At 40.7% G+C, this 19,288-nt stretch overlaps 3 protein-coding genes across 4 annotated transcripts in view; 1 reads left to right on the top strand and 2 right to left on the bottom strand.

Moving 5' to 3' along the window:
- The window catches only part of LOC109485361 (ribosome biogenesis protein BMS1 homolog), a 20,376-nt gene extending 14,429 nt beyond the window's left edge, over positions 1-5,947 (bottom strand). Inside the window, 8 exon segments of the mRNA XM_019788918.1 lie at positions 4-51; positions 607-728; positions 1,286-1,428; positions 2,303-2,491; positions 2,890-2,969; positions 3,175-3,365; positions 4,117-4,297; positions 5,796-5,947. Coding sequence (XP_019644477.1) covers positions 4-51; positions 607-728; positions 1,286-1,428; positions 2,303-2,491; positions 2,890-2,969; positions 3,175-3,365; positions 4,117-4,289 — 946 coding nt within the window. The 5' untranslated portion in view covers positions 4,290-4,297; positions 5,796-5,947.
- A 1,341-nt stretch (positions 5,948-7,288) lies between these two features.
- Positions 7,289-19,288, bottom strand: part of LOC109485402 (crk-like protein) — a 12,434-nt gene continuing 434 nt past the window's right edge. The window contains exons 1-2 of one of the 2 annotated variants that reach the window (XM_019789004.1): positions 16,442-16,677; positions 7,289-11,588 (exon numbers count right to left, since the gene is read on the bottom strand). In XM_019789004.1, the coding sequence (XP_019644563.1) occupies positions 10,632-11,573 (942 nt within the window). In that variant the 5' untranslated portion in view covers positions 11,574-11,588; positions 16,442-16,677 and the 3' untranslated portion in view covers positions 7,289-10,631. Of the gene's footprint in view, positions 11,589-16,441; positions 16,678-19,288 lie in introns of those variants that run through there. The other variant, XM_019789005.1, reaches the window with a different exon arrangement.
- On the top strand, positions 16,702-18,413 carry LOC109485359 (DNA repair protein XRCC2-like). The gene is made up of 2 exons (XM_019788916.1): positions 16,702-16,731; positions 17,246-18,413. Exons 1-2 carry the CDS (start codon positions 16,702-16,704, stop codon positions 18,080-18,082), a joined length of 867 nt encoding a protein of 288 aa, XP_019644475.1. The 3' UTR covers positions 18,083-18,413.

Here is a 19,288-nt window from a genome sequence, read left to right as displayed (position 1 = left end):
GACAGGGGTCAGGCAGCATGCTGACATCTCGAACCACAAAGTCTCCACAACCTGGAAAGACAAGGTGGTTTTGTAGTTAGGGGTTGTTGACTCGGAATCTGAAGGTTCTGGGTTCGAATCCCTGGCAGGACCCAGTGTTGTGTCCTTGAGAAAGGCACTTTTCACCTATTTCCTCACTCAAGTCTGGTGAAAATGAGTACCTAGCTTCAGTTAGGGACATCCTCTTGGATGTGAAGTAAAACCAGAGGCTCCATGTTTTAGGACAGCAGCAGATCAAGCATGTTATAAAGATATCACCACATTTATCGATAAGAGTAGGTGTCCTTCCCAGTGTGAGTGGTTCAAACCTTACAACTGTTCCCAAAGACCAACTGCTACACTACTAGGCCAAGGCCTGCCCCTATGAGTTTGTGAAAAACTCATAAATTTTGGGGCAATCTTGATCCAGAATAAGTCGGGAGATACCTTGTTTCTTTATTTGTCTGTATTTACATGTACATCAACTGCTACAGTAACTGTAGTACATTACAAGGCCACAACCTAACCTTATAAAAAGCTAGTGAAAGACCTTCGGAAGAGAAATTATGCAGTTCCAGAAACATGTACCTGGAATGTGCACACTGCTGTTGGTCCTCATGTGAGCCCCACGCAGGAATCCATACAGCGCGACCGTCCTGTCACACTTCGGGTTCTGTCTCACGTCTTCTGGGCTGGTCAGATCTTCCATCCTAGTTGGAAAACATGGACAGAAGCCACCAAAAAATGTGGCATCAACATCCCGTCTGTACTTGTTAAATATTGTATTGGAAAAGATATCTTACGCAAGGGACAAAATTCTGACATTGATCAAAGTCCGCCAAAAAACAGTTTGGTACCAGTACTCATGCAAATAGGTATAATAATGTTTTTGGAAATGGTCAGACGTTTCAGGTAACATCCGCTACCTTTCATCAGTGCATGGACCACGATCAGTGACACTAAGAGACTGCAGGAGTCAAAGTCATCTAACAGAAACCATGGTTTCACGCAGGCACAGTACATTCTGTCAACATGCTATGCAGAACTGCCAACTTTCAAGTTTCAACCCATTAACACACAGACAGAGACATACATGGATTCATTTTTCCCCATGTCATATCGGAGTGGAACTCCCTGCCTGGCCCAGTTGTGTTGTCTCCCACCGTTGAGCCTGTCCTAACCTGGGACCTTATCTACCTCTTCCCCCACTTTGCCCCAGCTGGAGTTATCTGGGGGTAACCTACTGGGACTGAGACTGAGAACCTACCTGTCTGCCAGGATGTAGGGGTGGGTTGTTCTCCACTGGAGCTGGCGGAACTTCATGACGGAGATGAACCTGCCGAGGTTGTGAATCTCAGTCTTCTGGTACTCTCCATACACCATACCAGACAGGTAGAACAACTTCGCACCCTGAAAATGACAGTTGTACAGACATTCCAATGAAAGATCATCTGTATTGGTAGAATCCATTAGTTGTAGCTTTGTTCCAAGTACTACTTCCAACACAGGAAAGGAACTCACCATAAACTACCTGCACTTGCCACAAGCACCAAAATTTCTGTGATTGTGAACATTTTCCTCAGACCATAAAATTTTGCAAGACAAAGCGAATTACAGTAGTATTTGTTCTCAGGTCTAAGTTTTCTTTACCAAATTTGGGAATCAAATTTGAGATAATTTCTCTTAGAAACTAGTTCCACTACTCAGAACTTTTAAGTGATCCACTAGGTTCTCCACTAGCTCACACAACTTCACCGTCCAAATTCCTTGTTCGAAATCTTTTTACAGTGACAGTTTCTTTCCCCGAACGGCCAAGCTTTGGAATTCCCTCCCTGACAAGTGTTTCCCACCAACCTACAATCTACAGGCTTTCAAATCAAACGTTCACTGCCATCTCTTGACATAGCCATGTTTCTCTCATACTTCTAGTAGTAGTAGTACAATGCCGAGAAGTGGTCGTATAGGCCTTACATTGAACCACTCGGTTAAAAAAAAAAACTAGAGAAGTAACATTTGCAAAGCAAATGCATATTTACCTTTGGACATGGTCTGCCCTGTTAATTTTACTCAAACAAATTCACGTACATGTACTACTAGTATATGGTGACAGGAGTAGAGCAGACCATGAAATTGCAACATTATGTAACCTAACACCAGTCACCATGGTGACAGACATCAATAAATCATGTCATTGGCCAGGTCAGAGGTTAGTGTTTGGAACAGAAGAGGAAGAAACTGAGTAAAAACAAAATGTTTTCCTTTGGTAAACATAATGACAACTCACAGGATACACGTCTGTCCAGAACCTGTGTTTGAGTCTTTTCTTGGTGTTCCTGAGCTGCTTGTTGTTCTTGAAGTGGTCCAGGTGGGTGAGAACACCCATGATCTTTGGGAAGCCGTGAACCTGGCAGATGTTCAGGAACTCAAAAATCTCCATCTCAAAACCAAAACTGGCATCGATCAGCAGCAGAACCTGAAATATGAAATTGTTTATCACATATCAATTATTACCTTAAAGGGGCATTATGCAACATTTTTGCACCAAAAATTGAAATACTATGATCAATAAAATCTTTGTGTGATTGTAATTTGCATTATTGATTTGAATTGATTTGCATGATTGTAATTTGCATTATTGATAAGATTTTTAAAGGCGCATTATGTAACATTTTTGCACCAAAAATTGAAATACTTTCATCGATAAAATCTTTGTGTGATTGTAATTTGCTTCACTTTTCTGACATTAACTGTTGACACAAGTTCACTAAGTTAAAACAGCCCACACGTAGTGCACTCAGTTTGTGGCACCACCACAAACTACATTGTACCAGAATGTAAACAAACAAAGTGGAGATGTGTACAACTACTTACCAAGTCAGCGACCTTAGCGATGTCTATCATGGAGCTGACGTCATTCCCACATTCAAACAGAGTCAATCTCCTCTTCTTGCCTGGTGGAAAAATTCAACAACTTAAACACATTCAAATAAAACTATTTCAAAAGACAGATTATGCAAATTTTTGTCTGTCATGAACAGCAAAATTCTATCAAATGACGGAAAGACGGACGCTAGATAGAACACTAACAATCTAATACCTTTCATCTTTCAAAGTAACAAGTCATATTCTCTAGTGAAAAATGCATGATTCCCTTACCAGAGACAATAGTGACAGGCCCCTGGACATTGGACAGTCTCTGCTTGGTGAAGTTTTTGATCAGGCACTGCATCAGGGTAGACTTGCCGACCTTAGGGGGCCCCACAATCCCCACCACGATGGGAGGGGGCTCCAGGGGGGTTCTATCCACATACGGGATGTGCTGCTTCTTGGTCTTCACATCCTGAGCCCTGTAAGATGGAAAAGAGCTCATCTTATAGGGGAGGTTCACCAATAGACCATCCAGACTGTCAATCACAATTACCAGTTCAACCAATGATAGTACAGCAATTAATGGTTCAACCAATGAGAGTGGCTGCATGCTTGACTAAATTATGTGCATTCTTGCGTTTTTATTTTGCAATTAGTTTGCATTGCATTTTAACAGAGGCAGATGGGGCTATTGGATTGGTCTATTAGGCCACAGCAAGTAAATTTTATGGATGACATCCCCGCAGACTCCAAATCTAATGTGAACGGGCGAAAAAAAACAAGGTTTCTACATTTTAAAATTATGACTCAATCATGGTACAAATGGTTTTGATTCAGTGGGAACGTCATATATACACAGTCAGCATCACATGTCACTGCATCAAAGTAAGAAACAAAACATTAAATCAGAGCCTTTCTTGTCTCCTCTCTTCATAGTTATCTGCCATCCACCTTCCGGCATGACAACAGACACCTTTGCCCATTTTCGGCATGTTGACCACTGTCAGAAGGTAACAAAATTTCTTCTTTTTTTTTTTCCAAAATCGGCTGAAAATTAATGTGTGCGCTGATGTCATCCATAAAAATTACTTGCTGTGGCCTTACGACCGCTCATTCAAAAGTGTCAAAAGTGATAACCTAAGTTATCACACAGTCTGGAACACCCGTATCAAACATTATAATATAATGGCCCAGGTATGACATTAAAAAATATACAGACAAACCAGTTACCTCCTGTACTGCCTGGCCATACGCACAGCTGACTGTGCAGTGAAGGCTTTGGGGTTACGCTGTCTGGCCGACAGGTTTTCATCCTGGGTAGTTTTAGCCTTCTTCTTCTCCTGCTTACGGCCATGCTGCCGCGCCCGGTGGGGCTTGTGACTGGCGTCGTCAAACTCACTCATTTCTCACTCTGAAAAATTTGCAATAATTTTTTTTTTTTACACAACATTGAAAATTACCTGAACCTATCAAATTTTACCTGTACCGGCCGCGGTCAGAATTATTTAAGTATGTGTAACAGTGGGGGTTTATAGGCACTACCAACTGACCCGGCCGACGGGTCTAGACCTTTTCGGCTGAGCGGTTAGAGCATCTGGTTATGAAGCTGGTGCTCGGGAGGTCATGGGTTCAAACCCCGGCCCGGGACCAGTGGGGTTTCTTTCTGTTTCTACTGCTCGCCCCTGTTTCTTACAGTATGGATCATACTAAAAATTGTTCAGAAACTTCAGAATTCAGAAAGCATTGCTATTTTTTCTTTGTACTTCTTTGTACTTTGTACTTTTCTTTGCAGCCAACGAGGCATCAACCAACCCCCAAAACAGCACATCCTGGACCAAACATCAAGCCATGAAACACATTGAAACAAAAGCACACGAGAGATGGGATAGAAGAACAGAACTCAACACGACAAGTCAACACATGCAGAAGATAGGAACGAATATGAAGAAGAAAGGCAGAGCACTTGGTAGAAGAAGCACACAAGTCACCATCAACCAGCTGGTGAGCGGGCACACCAGACTCAATGCGTACCAGAACTGGAAAAACCCTGAAGTCTCACCATACTGCCCAAACTGCGACGCTCTGGAGACCACCAACCACTACCTGTACCACTGCCCCCGCTATGAGAACGAAAGGCATCACATGCTGATGGAAGCAGACAACATTCACGAGACCTACAACACAGCAAAGGAAGACAGAGACACGGACATCGTCACACTGGCCGGAATGAGAGTAGGACTTCCTGAAGGAGCAAACAACCAGATGTACCTAGCCCTCTCCCGGTACATCGAGAGTACGCGCCGATTTGACATGCTCTCCTAGAAACACTCTCCGCTTCACACAAGCACGAGTCACCAAGTGTTAATACCTAGAGAGCTTTTGACTCTGAACTGAACCAAGTGAAAAACTGAGCACCTAGAGACCACGTCTAGCGACATAATAGACGTTAAACATGGACAACAACAACAACAACTTCATACTGGTGACAGTCAAATTATGCCGCAAATAAAAACCCACATACACCTACATAAGTATATAGACCCATGAGTACATGGAGTCATGGACCAGTGCAAGTACACATTATAAAAATTTATACCTGCACAAATTATTTTTGCTGCAATATAAACCAGCATATGAGCGAATTCTGTTCGACTGTTAGATATAATCAACAGCAACGTTTCCTCGCATGGACCTAAAGTTGTAGCTTTAAAATCGGATAGCCTTTGAATGGGCCAGAACCACCCATTTTGAATGCTAACGTTTAAAGCGTTGTGAAAATCTTGCGACGCGACACCTCATCCACACATGTGCACCCCCCTCCCCCCAAGCAGTTCGGTCTTTAACATATGAAAACGCCCTATATACGATACATTGGTCATCACTGGATATAACCTATCATTCACTCTTACCTGTTAGATCGCTCCGATATAAATCACATCGACATTGTCGGCAGGAGTTCTGAAAAACGTACAAAAAAATCTACACAAACTTTTCCAAACACATGGGCGCCGCCATGTTGCTTTTCAAAGAATGCTGGGACATCCGGAAGAATAGGAATGTTACAATGTCACGATAGGGGGAGGTCATCAAGTGCAACTTTTTGGAGACGCCTAGATGGCGGGGCCTTCCGGATTTGAATGTACAGATGTAAGGTAACTTTACATGTATGCTAAAATTTCAACTAAGGCCACACCAATTTAATAATGTTGGTTCTTGGATTTTTTCAGAAAAAATCAAACCACTGCATTGATACTCTATAATAGATGGAAAAACTAACAAGTTAGGAAGAAGACGACCTTCCTCAACTGTTGGGGGCAAAATATGAGCAGTTTTTTTTTTTTTTAAATCAGAAAAAAAATGAAGAGGCAAGTCCGAGAACCAACAAATTAAGGTGGTGTGGCCTAATGTATGATGTTATGTATGAGCCTACAAACGCATTCCCTCTGGATTTGTCGTAACTTTTGTTCTGGACATGCTTCTTTTATACCTCCATGGGACATGGTCATGATTTTATACTCTAGGTTGAGTTTGGACAAAAGTGGTAAGGCCTCAAAGAAGTGAATTTAAATCTTTCCATCATTTCCAAACTAAATGGCAGTCTAATTCCTTCGTGACCCAAATTCTCTTCAATCTTGTTTCTATTCTAAACACTTTGACTAATGAAATATACATTAAAACTATAATTTGTCTGCAAATGTCTGTCACAATTCTGGCCTTTTCTTTGCTCCCCCAAATCATACAAAAGTACCAGAAAACATATCCAACTTTAAAAACATGAAATGTCACAAAGGAATATAAAAGATACTTTTTAAGACAACTCAAGGACATTAGGCCACAGCGAGTAAGTTTTATGGATGACATCCTTCACAGACTCCAAATCTAATGCGATAGGGTGAAAACAAAACAAGGCGGGCAAAAAAAAAAGATATTCCAACATTTTCAAATTTTGACATCATAAACCTTGTTAAACAAGAAATGATACCTGTATTGTGCTAGCTTTACTGTCAACTATTACAATATCCATCGTCACTGAAAAATCCTTTAAAGTTTTCAATCATTGTACAAATGGTTTTGATTCATTGGGAACATCACAATCATAAGATTAAAAGGAACGAAATACATCACTGCATCAAAGTAAAAGACAAAACAATAACAATTAATCAGAGCAATTGATTTTCTCCTCTCTTCATATCTATCTGCCATCTACATTCCAGCATGGCGACAAACATCTTTGCCCATTTTCGGCATGTTGACCACTGTCAGAGGGCAACAAAATTTCTTGTTTCTTGAGAGAAAAAATCAATGCGCGCGCTTATGTCATCTGTAAAAATTACTTGCCGTGGCCTTATATACCCTAAATGTCCTTGGACCAACAAACAACACAGCTCAACACTTCCACAGCTCATGCAAAAGCCTTTATTGGTTTTGCTCATTAACATGGTAACAAATATGTGATACATTCACCTCATTGAGATACAGCAGAGAGAAAACAGGCATTTATACACTGGTAGGTACAATGTAGTAACCACAGAAAAGACTGACATAGGCCTATTACATTTACACATACAAGGATGCTTCGTTACTTGTAGAATGCTTCAACTTAGCGGTAACATTAAAAGCTATGCTGGTAAGAGTGCCCTAACCACTAATGCTTTGTGTATTACCTTTGTAACACAATGACTTCTTACTATCGCAAATGTATGGTGGTTCTTGAGCAGTCTTCCTTTGCTGATTAAGAAACTGTCATATCTATGGGTACATGTCTACATTTGTACATACCAACCTAACATGACAAGCTTTCATCTATACCAACATTGATACAACTGACATTTTAGCATGTTCTGAACAACACTCCACAAAATGTTTCAAAATCTGACAAACAAGTATCCATTTTCTTAAAATTTAAGTGTAAGCTGTACGTTTTAAGCAGAACCTGGTACATATCCAAATGCCCTCTCAATGCCAACCAATTTGTCTTATAACTGGTGTGCCAATGAAAAAAAAATCAAGAATTACAGTATTTTCTGAGCAGAAAATGAACTCTTGGGTGTTGTGCTTCATTTTGTTTCTTGCCCCAACAACCTCCCCATGACAGATAATATAAAACCTAAAAAGCAAGAGCTGGTGAAGCAATATCTGGTTAAATGGCAGCCATTTGATACTACAAAGAGCTAAACATTTGATCAGTTTGAGCACGTAGTTGTCAGCAAAGCAACCCTACATACTATCATACTGCAGCTTGTTTACTGTACTTGAAACAGAAATTTTTGTCCTCTATCATATCAATGTTGAACATTTTTTTTCAAACTATTACACCAATCCAGAAACCTGTGGTGACAGAGCTACACTTAATATTTGGGAAATTAGACTTTATGTGAAATAGGCTTACAACTATCTGAAAGTTATGGCAGAATTAAACAGTTGTACCATAGTGAAGTAGAAAGCATGCTCTCTCACTTGACATATCCAGCAGCAAGTTGAAACATGTGGCTTACATTAGATTTCTGAACAGCCGAGTATAGCTAACACCAGAAGTGGTCTAAAGTTACAAGGCAATTAGGAATTATAATGACTGACAAAATTTATATCATGATCAAATACTATAGCACCGTGCACTTATGAACTAGTCACTACACAAAAACTGGACAAGAGCAAGATGCAGGAGAGATGTATAAAAAAACAACACAACCTGGCAGTTAAATTTCTTTCAGAATTAACAGAATTGAATGCTCTTAGACAGAACTGTTACTCTACTCCAAAAACTTTGAAAATCCTGGAGTGCCTTTGCTACTAACATCCTCCATTTATGGTATGTCTACCCAAATGGTAGTCTGGGTGGACGAGAGAGCCGTTTCAATCCCATCATCCTTTTTATTTACCCATCATGCCTTGTATATAGTTTTTCTAACCAATCTTCATCTTTTGCTGCTGCCAAACATGTTTTATAAGCTGGAAGTTTAGATGCATTCTTCAGGCTTACAATGATATAATACTGGCCAGTTCAAATTTTAAAAAAAATGTTTGGGAAATTTGTTTCAACTTGTTTCTGAATATTGTTATGAAAGAGCTGTCCTTCCAACATATCTTGGTACCTTTGCTTAAGTCATAACTTTTATGGCTATCTTGACGTTTCATGTACAAAATTGTGGTTTCAAAGCGTTCTTCTTGGTTAACAATGTCTTGAAAGAAATCAACTGTTCTAGAAATGTAGCACATTTAACCTTTACATAGTTTCAGATCTGACATATTTATCAGCGAATGTTATAACAGCGTTTTGTTTGAGCAGTATTGGGAAATAATATCTTACCTATTGGGAAAATTGTTTTCTTCTAAACCATAAAACAATTTTCAATAGATAATACAAAAGTACACTATTTTTGACCAATACTCAATAGTTACTTGTCCCAGATATACACGTTATTACATCTGATAAATCATAGCACAATACTCTATCATCTACTGAGACCTGTCCTTGGTGATTCAAGGAAAATGTCAGGTATAAGTAAAATAACACGGAGTTAACTAAGTCTACGAAGAAGCTGGCTATGATACAATGCCAGGATCCTTTTGTTCATATCAGTAGTACAAGTATCATGTAGCTTTTAGATAGCATATAACATTGCCTACACTTTCTTACATTCAAGTCAACAAAATCATTTAACATATCATTACATTAAACAGAAATGTACATAATTTCTACCCATCTTTTCACAAGCATAATCAAAACTATCTTAACTTAAGCGGAAAGTGAAGCACAGAAGGCATTTAGGTTGTAATGACCTTACAAAGGTTTATCTTATATAATTTGTAGTATATTTGTACCACATCAAAACATAAACCATTAGGAACTTATACATGATATGATACTGCTTGCAAGTTTATTGCAATACATGGCAAAAACTGTTTTCGGCGCTGTCATTGTTACCTTAACATATGCAGGTTTATCTTGCCAAAATTCCACATATTTAACATTCCTGACTTTCAACTTCACTGCATTTTTTTCTGCTTTTTTAAATCACATATTTGTCAAAATAAGTTTACATTTATTCAACAAAAGCCAACCTTCTCAAATAGGAAGGTATAGAAAATGCACAATTTTTCAAAGAGCACAATACAAAATACAGACCTTAAAATGGTTTCGTAACACCTCCACTCTTTTGTCAAATGCTTTCTCAGTGTAGATAGTAGCTATAGAGGACTTAGCTTTAATAAGTGGAGTTTTGAAAATGAAAAATTCTAACCAAAGCTTGAAAGAATTCCTTTTCTCTGTAACTGCTTTGCTGTCAAGATTTCATTCAAATTCTTTATGCAAATACCTTTTGTATCTGTAGAGCTATAGTTTGTTGTAATGTTTCCTTGTAGTGAAGCATGTGGCCAAAAATGTTTTGACTAAATGATACGAGTAGATATGCACAATGAACCACTAAACTTTGCTTACTTGCCTTCTCAGCTACACATAAAACATCTGTCTCTACTTTTTTTTTTCAATCAGCCCTCCTACCTACATTTACAAGTAAGCTATTCACATGAATTTGTCTCTGCACAGTAGCTTTGCCTTTTTTGCTTTTCACAAATTAGTAGGTATACACAGTAAATAAAATGCTACCCTCCACTTTTCTTCACTTGGCAGTTTGTTAGTCCAACTTTTTATCTGTCGCTTTTTTTTGCATGAAATATTCTAACACCTTTTGTTTTTGTTTGTTTCTGCTTTTTCGCCCTATTTTTTCACCTATTTCCTGCGCTGCTTAGCTCCAGGATGAATCGTTTTCTTCGGGATTACTTGGGTCGATAATTTTAACGTGATTGAAGGGGAAATGTCCTGTTTTTCCCTTGAGTTCTCCCTCCCACTGCCCGCTGGCGTTGATCTTGGTTACTCGGATGATGTCGCCTACTTCCAGCGTTAGCGCCGTCGTGTCGTACGGGCTGGGGATTTTCTGTTGTATGACGCGTGCGTACACCGGGCCGTTCTGAGGGTTGGGCAGGGGGTGGGTTGTTGGAGCGGCTGTAGCGACGGCTGGCGTAGAAGACGGCTCATTTCTAATGCCCGCCGCCTGTGGGTCGTGGTATCCGGGAGGGGAATGCGGCTGCTGGGAGTGAGACGGCGCAGCGACGGTATGGCTCGGGCCGGGCGGGAGTACCTGAACGTACGGGACCGGAATCGACCCCTCTCTGCCGTCCTTGTTGCGTACAGTCCACCACTGGTCTTCGTCCTTTCTAACCACCACCAGTATTTCGTTTTTCTTGAAAGGCAAGTCCTCGGGATCGTTCCCGTCGAAATCGTAGAGCGCTCGCACACGTTCCTCCATCACGGTGGGCACAGAGGCGACGGGAGCGGGAGGCTGGGGCGCCGGCGGTCCTCCGGGCAGCACGCCGGACGGGCGCTGTGCCGGGATTATCAACGTGGTCGTGTCAAGGTAGTGAATCTTGTAGAACTCGATCAAAGACGGCAGGTCGTCGAAATCCTGGTCACCGATACGGAAGCCCTTCTGCAGTCTGTTGATGATGTAGTGGCTGACTTTGGTGTTTTCGCTCACGGAGAGCACGTAGTCCCCGGGACAGCTGGTACTGTCGCGTACCAGGAACGTCCCGTGCATCTTTCCCTGCAGTAACTCCTGTGTCTGATTGCGAGACACGCGCTCAAAGTACCACTGGTCCAGGTCACGGGGGTTGAAGCTGGATGCTGCCATCTTACTTGGTTTCTCCTGAACAGAGAAATATTGGGAGGATAAGAAAGAAAACAGTCAACATCAGCATATCACTTCCTTTTACAGCAAAACTATACCTTTGTAATAGTCCTGTAGAATGGAGGATAAGGTGGAAGTTGCATGTTTTGAGGAGAGCATATTATCTATTTCACAGCCTATCGTTTTGATAGCCTTTGTCTACTTCTTTTAGCCTGGGTACCATCCCCAGTAGTATATTCGCAAACTCTATAACTGGGTCTGGACTTGCACACATATGTAGCGTCTGGAGTCTAAATATTCGTTCAGATTTTGAACGAGCGCGCTGATTGGTCCTACTCGTCTAATCCCTTTTTGGGTGTGTACATATTAGGTAATGGCTGTTCGGATGTCCGAACGGCGACGTTAGCGTCCGTTCGAACGTCCGAACGCCTTATCATCAACATGTCCGACGGCGAACCGAACGCTAAAGCGCACATGATATAGCCGTAGTCAGTCTTTCCGCGATAAATCATCAACATGGCTGACGCACAAGCCGCTCAGCTCACGGAGGTTGATGTTGACCTCGCAATCACGTCCGTTTTGGACGATTTAGACGGAATATCGTCGCTCAAAAATGAGCAAAAAGATGCATTGAATAATTTCGTTCGTGATGTTTTGTGCGTCCTACCGGTAAAAAAAAGAACGCACCGAGAAAAGGAACACTCGCGCGAAGATCTGTGTTTACAAAACAACAAACATCACTTGAATAATGCAGGCGCGCCATTGGCCGTCGCCTCTGAGGCTCAGCCAATCAAATGAAGCCCCGCTGCTCGGGCTAGCTCATTACGTGACGTCATGACCAATTGTTTTATATGTGTGCAAGTCCAGACCCAGTTATAGAGTTTGCGAATATACTACTGGGGATGGTACCCAGGCTATACTTCTTTAGCTTTGGCTGCAAGATAACACGGGCAAACGTACTGTGCCTATGCGATATAAGGATCGTGATGTGCATTACACTTCCACAGAACATTATGTTTGCGTATCTAAGTATGACATCCCATCTGTGTTTTCAAATGTTGTGTCGGAAAAGATATGCGACGAACAAAGTTCTGACGCAACGGTGACCAAACACCCAAAAGAAATCGTTTGCACAGCACAGTACGTTCTGCCGAGGTGCTGATTAAAGGGCTGATGACATCAGCTTTCACCCCAAACACAGGAAAATGTGACATCCTTTTTACAAACAGGACCAATCGTCGGCTACAGGGCAGCCCCACCAGATAAGAACCAACAACATCCTTTCCACTGTGACACAGCTGTTCTCAACTACTCAACAACTCTACTGATAAACCCCTCCCAAAAGGGAGCCCTTTCCTTAACCCTCCCCCTGCTGCCTAACCCCATCACCAATACAAATTTGACAGTTCCTTTAGCAGAGTAAGGTTAACTCACAGCTCAACATACCACCTGCATATGCAGGTTAGTGCAGGTAAAATTGGAGCTGTGCAGGTGTTTCTGATATCTACAGGCACCTAACCGGTACTGGTCCTTGTATATATACACATCTAGGTGAATGTGGATTTTTTATTTGCTGCATTGACTGTTACCACCTATGAAGTACAAATAAAAGAAATAATAGCAAGTTTTTCTTAACAGTTTAAGTATGATCCAGACTTCCTACATTCTGAGTGGTACAGTTAAGATTTGTCTTATTAACTTATTTTGTACTTTTCACACAAGATGTTACCAAAAGACCCCCAGGCACAATTCACTGACAGTCAGCTTGGGAAACTTTAAACTTTGCACTTAATTTTTACACTCAATTTTTTGTCATAGAATCAGGTATCACTATCAGGACCTATGACCTTGTTTGAATGAACATACACATGTACATTGATTGATTGATTGATTGATTGATGACAGATTGACAGGTACTTACAACTGAGGTTCATACACTCAGCAACTATCAACAGACATCATTCATAGATGCAAACTATGCCGGTCAATTCAGTTCTTGTACAAAGAGCCGGCAAAAAATTTCAAATGTTAACCTGACAACAGCCATGGAACTCCAAGCATGCAAGAATGTAAAAAAAAAAATCTCAATGCACACATACCTCTAAATTTGTTTCAATAGAGACTTGTCTTCTGGGAAATTTACTAAGTGCATCTGTGCTGTCAAGTGTACAGTCACAGGCACAGCACAATTTTAGATTACACATCATTACAGTACTAGGTAAATTCTGATACATGGCCCCACTAGGAGCACTTGATAAAAAAGAAAGTGAATCAGGTAAGGTCTGTAAGGATGACATCATAAGAGAGGAACAGTAAGCACAAAATTGAATCATAAAAAAATCATGGTATTCTGTAACAGTATAAGTTTGTGAAGATTAGTCATTCAGGGTAGAAAACTTGAATCAGATATATAAGATAGTATTTAGACTTGTCAACTGGATATAAATTTAATAGCCAAACATTTCAAGTGTTATTCCAACACTCTTCATCTATCTAAACTTAATGCTATCTTACTGATTCATGGTATTGTATCACTATAGTACAAACTAGAAGTTTTTTGAGTAGCTGTTGGACATCAGAAAGAACACGGAGCAGAAAAATCCGAGAAACAATTGGTAGAATTGGTGTGGCCCCAGGAAGGTCTATGACCTGTGACGACCTGCCACACAACTGGCAAAGTCATTTTCTACAATGAAGACCTACGACTTGACCTTGGAACTACCCTCTTCAGGAAGCTCCCTGGTCAAGGGCACAACCGGTGATTTCACTACCTCATCAAGGGACGTGGATCTTCAATTTTAATGTGAAATCTGATTTGCACACCCTAATGATATAGGAGTAAGACTGATGAGGCATGTAAGTGAATTAAGGATCCTAATTGTTTCATATTGTCTGTTTCTTGTCTCCTGAGCTTAGGATATGGCGGAATCTGTTTTCAATTACACGGACAGGGCTTCAGCTATTTTCCATGGGAGATTTCACACTGGACTACCTGAATAAAAACAAGATTGCCAAGTTCTACTCTTACTGACAGTCAATCAGTATCTTTTGTACATATGCCAATGCTACTATACATGTATTAACATTTTTATAATTAAAATTGTAATTTGTAAATCCTTGGTTCAGTCTGATATTGAGAAAATAATAAGAGGCTGCTAAGGCATTTGAGACAATTATGCAACCTGTAAAAATAGACATTATAAAAATGCAACCTGTATGATTTACTAACTGGTTAATTTAATATAAGTCAAACAAAATCTCTTTCCACTTGTAAGGATGTGGGCACTAACCTAGGCTCGAAACTAAAGGTGGTCCAATGGCCACTGACCACTAAAATTTAGGCTGGGACAACTAAAAAGACACTTTAGGACATTTTTGGGACAATAGAAAAATAATCAACATCAGAATGTCAGCCCTTCTTTTGTTTATCAGGCACACGCCCCGGCTTTGGGATTCAGGTAAGTCCCCTCGAATTTCCTGTCTACTCTGCAATTACAGTGCACCTGGGAGTGAACACAAGCAAAATAAAGTTGACTTCAAGTTGAAGTCATACAATACTTCCCAAAAACAGGTTGGGGCAGTTCATTTTCACTTCGGGACAACTGATATCTACTTTGGGACAGCGCTGGGACAATAGGAAGAAAAGTTAATTTCTTATGTGTGACTTTAAAGTTTTACCTTCAAATACCACACATTTTACCTACATTAGCCTGCATATGCAGGTGGGATATCCAGCCCTGAACTTGTATGTGTTGTTACTTTTCATGCGATTCATGTTCACAGAAACTGACACCTGTCCTACTCAGGAACAGAAACTGAACAAACAAAAACTGAAAGTGGGCTGCATGAACACAGTGTCCACAGAAAGGTGTATGTTTTTTTTTAAATGGAAAATACGTCAAGACACTACCAGTCAGTTCAAATTTGGAAAATACCATCAACTTGAGAGACAAATACTTTGACAGTTATGACAGAGAATTATTATAAAGATACAGATACTACAACAAATTATGAAGGTGGAAATTGCTTGTTTTTACACTATAACTTGTATAAGTTATAGTGAAACCTTTTACTGTACATTCAGGAAAAATTAAGGCTACTAGTATTTAGTTAATGAGACATTCCTCTAGCTTCTGACGCCATTGCCATTTTAAAGTGGCCAGCATTACGTTGACTCGTATCTTTTCCTGGTTAGTTAATTTTTATCAAAAAAGAGCAAAGTCAAATTGTGTGACATCCACGGCCAGGATATTAAGTTTCATCATGCACAGAAAAAAATTATAAAACAATGTCAAAAAGGAAAGCATCTTTCAATGCTGCACATTTCTGAAAACATAAATTGATGACAGGAAGCAAACTACCTCTAATTACCCTGTAAGTGACACGATACATGTACATAATAAAATACTTTTTTCAGAATCATATCGACACATGGCAAATGCCTTGATCAGTGCCATAGTTTTTTTAACATATAACCTTCCAAAGTACATACAGACGACCATAATCGTCTTGGTGATGTTGTTGGCTACTTGGAGGATAACTAGAGGTCGGTATGGAGGCTGGGGTGACGGTATGAGCAGAAAACGTGACCAAACTACGGACAACTGTGGACAGAGAAATGGCGAAACGTGCCAACACCCCCCCCCCTCCCCTCTTACACACGCACAGGAAATCATTACCACATAACTGTCAACAGCAAATACAGAAAATCAGGCACAGGATACACGAACATGAGAGAACGCACTAGGTTAGTAGGGTAAGAGGGCGTAGAGCGTCTCAAGCATTCATATAAAATCAATATTTTTTGGCTGGTTTGGCGTCACTATGCCCAACCCTCCGGCTAAAAAATCTTGTGAACTGGTTCTCCCCACCTCTCAACGGCTAGTCCTACGCGCTAACCCTTGTCGCAGCGGACATCGCACGAACACAGCGTCTGTACGGCTCCCACGCGCTCTCAGGCGTCTGTAGAGTCGGCGTGAGTGGAAGAAGGAGGGAAAGGTGTCTCAGAAGACGAGAAATTTGCCATGATTTGCAGCAGGAAGTTCCGACAAGTCCAACATGTCCTCCCGCTAATTATGGCGAACCTTCCCGGCATGCAGCAGGCTGCACAGGCGCACTCGGCTCACCCAACATGGCGGCCTCCAGGGAGAGTGGAGCGCAGGTTTGGGGGAAAATCCTAGTTTTTAGCAATTTTTCTCCGCAAACTTTGAAAAAATTGGACAATTCGTGACTGAAGACAACACAAGCTAACGTTTGAGATGAAGATATCGGCATGACATGCATCCTCAGTGTTGTTAATCAGGTTTAAACGTAACTCAGTGTTTCCTATATTCAATCCCAACAAACATTAAGTTATATTCACCACATATTCCTATAAAAGGCAAGATGTCTGAGCACTAACGCAGTTGTAGTATAGACAGTTTTACGTTTTTTAAAGTTCCTTCAACAAAATTTGCTGACTATAAGTATAAGAATCCTGGCAGCGGCTACTGTTACATGTAAAAAGTTAGAAATCTATTAAAGCCTTTTTATTTATTGGTAACGTTAGGACATTGGTAAGTTGTGTGTTTTAAATTTACATGTGTTTAATTGTACAGATTTTACAATGATCCTGACAATGATAGATGAATAGAATAAATGATTAAAAAATCTTCCTACCCCTGTTCCTGTCCTAGCTGTTGGCGAGACTGGGCAGCCGACCATCACTGACCCAGCTCGAGACGTCCCTCTTCAGCGCCGATGCCGGTCCAAAGCCGGGAGACGCCGTAGAATTCTACGGACCGGAGGGAACTGCCAAGACGGAGATGCTGCTTCACCTCACGGCCCGCTGTATCCTCCCCGCATCCCTTGGCGGTCTGGAGGCTGGCGTGGTGTTCATCGACACTGACTTCCATTTCGACATCCTCCGACTGGTCGCTATACTAGAAGGCAGGCTAGACACCACAGACGAGGACAGGGTAAAGGATTGTCTACGTAGGCTGTACATCGTGAGGTGCAACAGCAGCGAACAGCTAGTCATCACTCTGCACTCTTTAGAACACATCCTTGCGTCCACCCCCGACGTAGCTCTGCTAATAGTGGACAGCATTTCGGCTTTCTACTGGCTTGACAGGAGCACAGATGACAGCATATCTGGACAGGAACTAAACCAGAGACGATGCGTCGACGTTCTGTCTAGATACCTTACGGACTACGGAATAGTCCTCATCGCTACCAAGCAAGCTATATTTGGTCAGAAAAGTAGGAAGAGCCAACAAAAGGAAGACACCACACTGTCTCCGAAGGTGGAGAAGACAAAAGTTGAGAATGTGGAACACTATGAATACATGTGCCATGCATGGCAGAATATGATCAAGTATCGTTATGTGTTCTCAAGAGCTACAAAGCAGGAAGAATCTACAGGAGACAGTGGCAAAGAGATGACTACTTATAGTGCAACTATGATAAAGCCAGGAGGACACACGTGTGAATTTATTGTGACTGAAAGAGGAATATCCTTCATAGGATTATAGTAATACCATTACTGTAAGCTGTAGCTATTGCAATACAGTTGCATTTTTGAGGAAACTTGACATATTTGTTGCATTCACATTGTAATGATGATGACACACCAAGTTAAAAAATGTTAAAAACATTCCTATTTCTAGGAAAAGGAAGTGATTTTATTTTTTGTTACTGAATGTTTATGTTGGTGGTTTAGACTTCCTCAAAACATTGTAGGGACCAATATTTCATTGTTGTTAACTTGTATCTTGCAAGTGGGCATTGACCCAATTAATAACCAGTTCTGTATCAAACAGTACCGGTATGTAATCTGAAAAAAAATGACATTAAAACAGCGATGCCTAATACATGTACTTCCTTGTCCCACACTTAAACTGCTGAAAGACCTTCCTTCCCCCTGTCCTTAGTAGTCTTGGAAATGGCAAAAAAAATACATGATAATGAGCCCTAATACTTTTATGTACCCTTTCTTTGATCTCAAAGGACATTCCTAGCCCCAATCCTTAGTGCTGAAAATGACAAAAATGATGATTAAATAGTGACCCCTCATACTTCTACGTACCCTATCTTTAGTGCAGAAGTACCTTCCCTGTACCTTGTACTTAGTGCTAAATGACCATCTCTGTACCCTGACCTTGGTGCTGAATGGTCTTTCCCTCCCTCCCAATCATTGATGTTAGACACACTGAAGCATCTGTTTACTTAGATTCTCCATTGGTTACTGGATTAAGCAGCAGGGACAAGGTTAAAGATAAAAGACTCCTGTGTTCTTCAGCCTCAGTGGAAAAATCTTCTCATCTTTCTGTTTGTTTTTCTTCATGAACTTATCCTTTCGCAGGCTGATTCTATTATTTGAAAGGGATGACTTTAGAAGACAGAATTCGTCTGCCTTGTTCATAGACTTTGGTGGACTAAAATCAAAATAGGTGCCAACTGTAAATAAAGGTGGTTTCAATGGCACTTCTATTCTGGTTGGCAGCAAAAACATCTGCAGTTTTTCACATTTTCTTCTCTTAGTGCTGAATGACCATTCCTATTTACTGTCCTTAATACTGATGTACTTTTCTGTACCATACTTAGTGTTAAATAACATCCCCTGTCCTTATGGAGCAAGTTTGAAGTATAATGTCCTACACAAGAAATTGGAAATTACAGTGCAAACCTAATTTTGCTCATAACGATTCTACCAATACAGAAGTCATTTCAAGATTTCC

Source organism: Branchiostoma belcheri, unplaced genomic scaffold (genome assembly GCF_001625305.1).
Source record: "Branchiostoma belcheri isolate BF01 breed outbred unplaced genomic scaffold, Haploidv18h27 scaffold75, whole genome shotgun sequence".
NCBI lineage: Eukaryota > Metazoa > Chordata > Leptocardii > Amphioxiformes > Branchiostomatidae > Branchiostoma > Branchiostoma belcheri.
This window is presented reverse-complemented; position numbering and strand designations above follow the sequence as displayed.

What these genes read in the sequence shown, in the direction of transcription:
- LOC109485359 (XM_019788916.1), top strand. Translation starts at nt 16,702, where the DNA reads ATGGCGGCCTCCAGGGAGAGTGGAGCGCAG. An exon ending in CCAGGGAGAGTGGAGCGCAG is followed by an intron (nt 16,732 to 17,245) that starts GTTTGGGGGAAA and finishes TTCCTGTCCTAG; the next exon opens with CTGTTGGCGAGACTGGGCAG.